Below are 4,326 nucleotides of genomic sequence, written 5' to 3'. Positions count from 1 at the left end.
CCCCAACACTGCACATCCAGCCACCCGCCCCCTGATCCTGACGATTGTGTCGCACCCGTCCTGCTCGACCGCCCAGGCGGCGGCTCGGTGGTGGAGATCGGCGGAGTCGCCTACGTAGTCAGGAGTGGGCCCACCGAGTGGCGGCGCGCGTGGCACAGGCGCCGCGCGAGCCGCTCCGAGGGCGGCGGCGTGCCGGCGCGTCGGCTCGACTTTGTGCGGTGGTTTGGTGCGGCGCAGCGGGCGGCGGCGGGGTCGGAGGTCGGCGGAGAGTCTGCCGGCGGGGCTGTGAAGTTGCCGGTGAACACACCAGTGTAGTAGGTGGTTTTTGCATCTGCGGCTGTCAATTCTTGTAACACATCTGGTTCTGATTGTCATTGAGCGGGATGTATGCAGCTTGCCGGCCAGGAGTCACGTGCACCGACTCCGTCACTGGCAGGCTGCCGCTGCGGTTGAACGCCGCTGCTGCGGTATATCATAAGTTTGCGCGACTCGTGAGACCACCGTCGTTACCCAGTTTGCCAAAATACACACCACGCTCTTGTGCATTGGCTCATTGGTTGAAATATGCCGACATCATATGTTGAATCTGCGAGTCACTGCATTCTGCACCTCATCCCCGGCTAGACGTCCTGATCCCTAAAACTTGTCCACGTCACCGAGCTCGCTGCAGACGCACTGGTGACAAGTCAACATGCAACAGGGAAAGTCAATGAGCAAGGGAAGGGGAACCCATCGCCATTCAAAGCTGGGTGCACTGGGTGCATCGTGTCAATACAGCGATGCCAAGGGCGGGCACAAGCACGCAGGCTTGACGGCAGGCAAAGGGCCCTGCTCAGGGGGGGCAAAAGGGCACTATTGAGGGCGCCAAGCAGGACATGCTGGCACAGCAGTACACTCACGAGGAAGGCAGGACCGGAGGAAGTTGGTCAAGGCGGCTGCGTCAATAGTAAGGTGGAGTTATTCAGGCAATTGCACAGCGCACCAACAATGGCCAGCCTCGCTTGATTATTGTCCAAACATCGTTGATTGGGTGCACGCGCGCAACAATAAGGCATGCGTTGTCTCGGGTGGCAGCACGCCAGCCCCGCAATCATCTTCCACAGCCAGCCAATCAGTGGCGGCCAATCCCCTTGGTCGCCTTGCTGACTGCGCCGCCGACAGCACCCCCCACGCTGCGGGCCGCACCGCCCACACTGCCCACGGTGCCCCCGACGCTGCCGCCAACACTGCCCGCTGCGCCGCCAGCAGTGCTGCCGACCTTGCCCACGGCTCCGCCAAGCCCCGTGCCAGCGCCGGCGCCGGCGTTGGTGCCCGCGCTGCCATCACCAGCGGTGGTGGCAGTGTTCAGGCCGGTGTCGATCTTCACGTCGTCGAGACGGTCTGTGCCGAGGGCAAGGGCAACCTTGGACCCCGCGACGCCGCCGACGGTGGCGCCGACGTTGGTGTTGAGGCCCACGGCGCGGCCGACGGTGGCACCCACGCCGGTGGTCGCTTTCACGGGGGTTACGATGCCGGTGACGGCGGGGACGGCGCCGGTGACGCCCCTGGCCGCGCCCACGACGACAGGGACGGTGCCGGTGACGGCGCCTGTGGCGCCCCTGACGGTGCCAGTGACTGGTGGGACAACACCAGAGACAGTGCCAGTAACGGCGGGGACGGTGCCGGTGACGGCGGGGACGGTGCCAGTGACAGCGCCAGTGACTGCGGGGACAGCGCCAGCGACACCGCTGACAGTGCCGACGACAGGGGGGACCGCGCCAGAGACAGCGCTCGTGACGGTTGGGACAGCGCCAGTGACGGCGCCGGTCGCGCCCCTGGCGGCGCCAACGACGACAGGGACAGTGCCTGTGACGGCGCCCGTGACGGCGGGGACAGAGCCAGTGACGCCCCTGGCGGCGCCAGTGACAGGGGGGACGGCGCCGGTGACAGCGCCCTTAACGGCAGGGACGGTGCCGGTGACGGCGCCGGTGGCGCCTCTGGCGGCACCAGTGACGGCGCCTGTGGCGCCCCCAGCGGCGCCGGTGACGGCGCCCGTGGCGCCCCCGGCGGCGCCCGTGACAGGGGGCAGGGCGCCCGTGACAGCGTCCGTGACGGCGGGGCTGGCCAACAGGCGGCGATTGGCAGACACGCCGTTGGCTGTGGCAGTTGTGGGTCGGGCTTGGCAGGCGAGGGCGCCTGCAAGGTTTGGGGGGAGGTCGATGGCGAGTGAGACAAGGGGAGGGGGTGAGATGAGCGTGCCGCAGGGTATGTGTCATGTCGAGGGGGAGGGGGCTAGCCAGGCCGCGCGAGTGCCGTGGCGCCGAGGCGCCGCATGGGTTGGTTCCCTGCACGCGCTAGGCTGCTGCTCCCACCAGCCAGCGTGCGCCTGCCGGCTGAGTGGGCACGCGGGCGGCGCGCAGCCGACGCTTGCTCGGGGTGACAAGCGTCGAGCAGAGGAGTCCGCCCAAATGCCGCAGCTGCCATGCATCGGGTGGTGGCCTTTGAGCTGAGAGTACGATGCATGTGCCTCACCTGCCAGTAGGAGCGCCATGATTGCAGCCGGGGTGGTGGCGTGGGCGCGCATCGTGCGGCTTGCTAGGGGTGGGGGAGGGGGAGGGGTTGGTGAGTGCGACTGTGCCACAAGAGTTCACGCAACCTAAATAGGCGGTGCCGGCGATTTTGATTGACGAAAAATTATTTTTGATGCTGTTATTCAGTTTGTGGGGTAAAAGGGAGGTAACTGGAAGCCGTATGCGTTGCCGGTGACCGACCCAAAGTCGGACCGCGTTGACACGGGCAGGCTCGCTCACAGCAGCGCCTACTCTATCATTCAAAAATAAGGCTTCCGATTCAGGTTACCGTGAATCACACCTTCCTGCCCTGCACAGCGCCGCCATGCGGTAGCTGGTAGCATGAGTCAAAGCTGCTGATGAGTGCACACCTTCTTTTCGGTAACCGGGGAAGCGGTCTGAGGACGCATAGCGGTGACACGACAGTGTCTGTGAATGCTCATGATGTCGTATTGTAAGAGAGAGTTTGGGCAGGAATACCGAACGCGCTTCGAACACAACCCTGCTTGCCAACATCTGCAGTGTATGTGGCATGCCTTTGGCGACGGTCTGCACACTACCCAGTAAACATGTAATCATTGCTGATAGCATGTTCAGATACACTATAGACAAGTGTGTGGATGCTCAAGTTGGAAAATGGCATTGATGAATGCATCTTGTCTTGAACATGGTGACAAATATGTATACGTAGGCCAAATTGCAGTAGACCGATGGTGCTACTGAGCAAGGGCGGCGGTGATCAGGGCAAGTGCGAACGCTTGGCATGCTTGTGTTTAGATCATAGTAGGCACCTATATTGGCGCCTGCCATGTGCGATGCTGCTGCATAATGAAGTACATTGGTATTGTTGCATTCCTTTTGCACATGTGTTACTACAGTGATATGACATGGAATTGCGTTTGCAGAACTGCAGAAACTTTGCTGCAAAATTCTTGCACAATTTCGTAACGTTGCAGCTTGCGTACATCATCTCATTTTGATAGGCAATTTATTTCACGCAGCACTCTTTTCGTTTTATGCCAACTTCCTTTTTGAGGTTGCAGTTATGATACCTTCGCACACTTATTACAGGGGCAACAAAATGTTGTTGCACAGCTGCAAACTAACAACCAGATTACAAGAGCTATTAGTCAATGCGGAGGATGCAACACTCTTCCATGCCATACACCTGGTATGCGATGGCATACACAGTGAACAGTGGTGGCAGAAGATGAAGGGAGATAGCATTCACACTTCTCCACAGTCATCATCTGTTGCACTGGGAAGGACACAGATTATACAATCCTGCGCACAAAATATTGTGCTTACGCCGATTGGATTTCAACAGACAACTTGCCCATCGGTTGCAGATTAATCTGCAACACTCTCGATTAAAATGCATTCATCCCACGTTCTACAAACAACACACCAGGCATGTTTGGCCAGGCGACACCCGCACACTCTTCACTGATGCTCAAGCGAAAATCTTGTTGTCAAGAGTGGAGGACCTGCACCTCACGCGTAAATCAATGACGACCACTCCCACTGCCAGAACCACCATTGCTACCACCACTCCCACTGCCAGAACCACCATTGCCAGAACCACCATTGCTACCACCCCCAGTGCCCCGGTTGTCATCGAGGGGGAAGATCGGGCCAATGTTAGCGCCAGCGTTGCTCGTCGCACTGCCACTTTGTGATGTCACACCACTGCCCACACCAGTGCCCACGCCGCTGTTGACCGTCAGACCGCTGCTGCCTGCTGTGCCACCATTGCTCCCGCCACTTGCCCCGCCAG

General features: G+C 60.3%; 2 protein-coding genes across 2 annotated transcripts in view; one reads left to right on the top strand and one right to left on the bottom strand.

Moving 5' to 3' along the window:
• Window positions 1-315, top strand: part of MNEG_10914 (hypothetical protein) — a gene marked incomplete at both ends in the record, with an annotated part of 2,487 nt that extends 2,172 nt beyond the window's left edge. Inside the window, one exon of the mRNA XM_014040616.1 lies at window positions 77-315. Coding sequence (XP_013896070.1) covers window positions 77-315 — 239 coding nt within the window. The remainder of the gene's footprint in view (window positions 1-76) is intronic.
• Window positions 316-1,111: 796 nt separating this feature from the next.
• MNEG_10913 (hypothetical protein) lies at window positions 1,112-2,530 on the bottom strand (the record flags this gene model as incomplete). The annotated part of the gene is made up of 2 exons (XM_014040615.1): window positions 1,112-2,136; window positions 2,512-2,530. 2 exons carry the CDS (start codon window positions 2,528-2,530, stop codon window positions 1,112-1,114), a joined length of 1,044 nt encoding a protein of 347 aa, XP_013896069.1.
• Window positions 2,531-4,326: the final 1,796 nt, after the last annotated feature.

The sequence above is a fragment of the Monoraphidium neglectum genome (assembly GCF_000611645.1).
Source record: "Monoraphidium neglectum strain SAG 48.87 unplaced genomic scaffold scaffold02512, whole genome shotgun sequence".
Classification (NCBI taxonomy): domain Eukaryota; kingdom Viridiplantae; phylum Chlorophyta; class Chlorophyceae; order Sphaeropleales; family Selenastraceae; genus Monoraphidium; species Monoraphidium neglectum.
The sequence above is the reverse complement of the archived record's forward strand: the minus strand, read 5'-3'. Positions and strand labels throughout refer to the sequence as shown.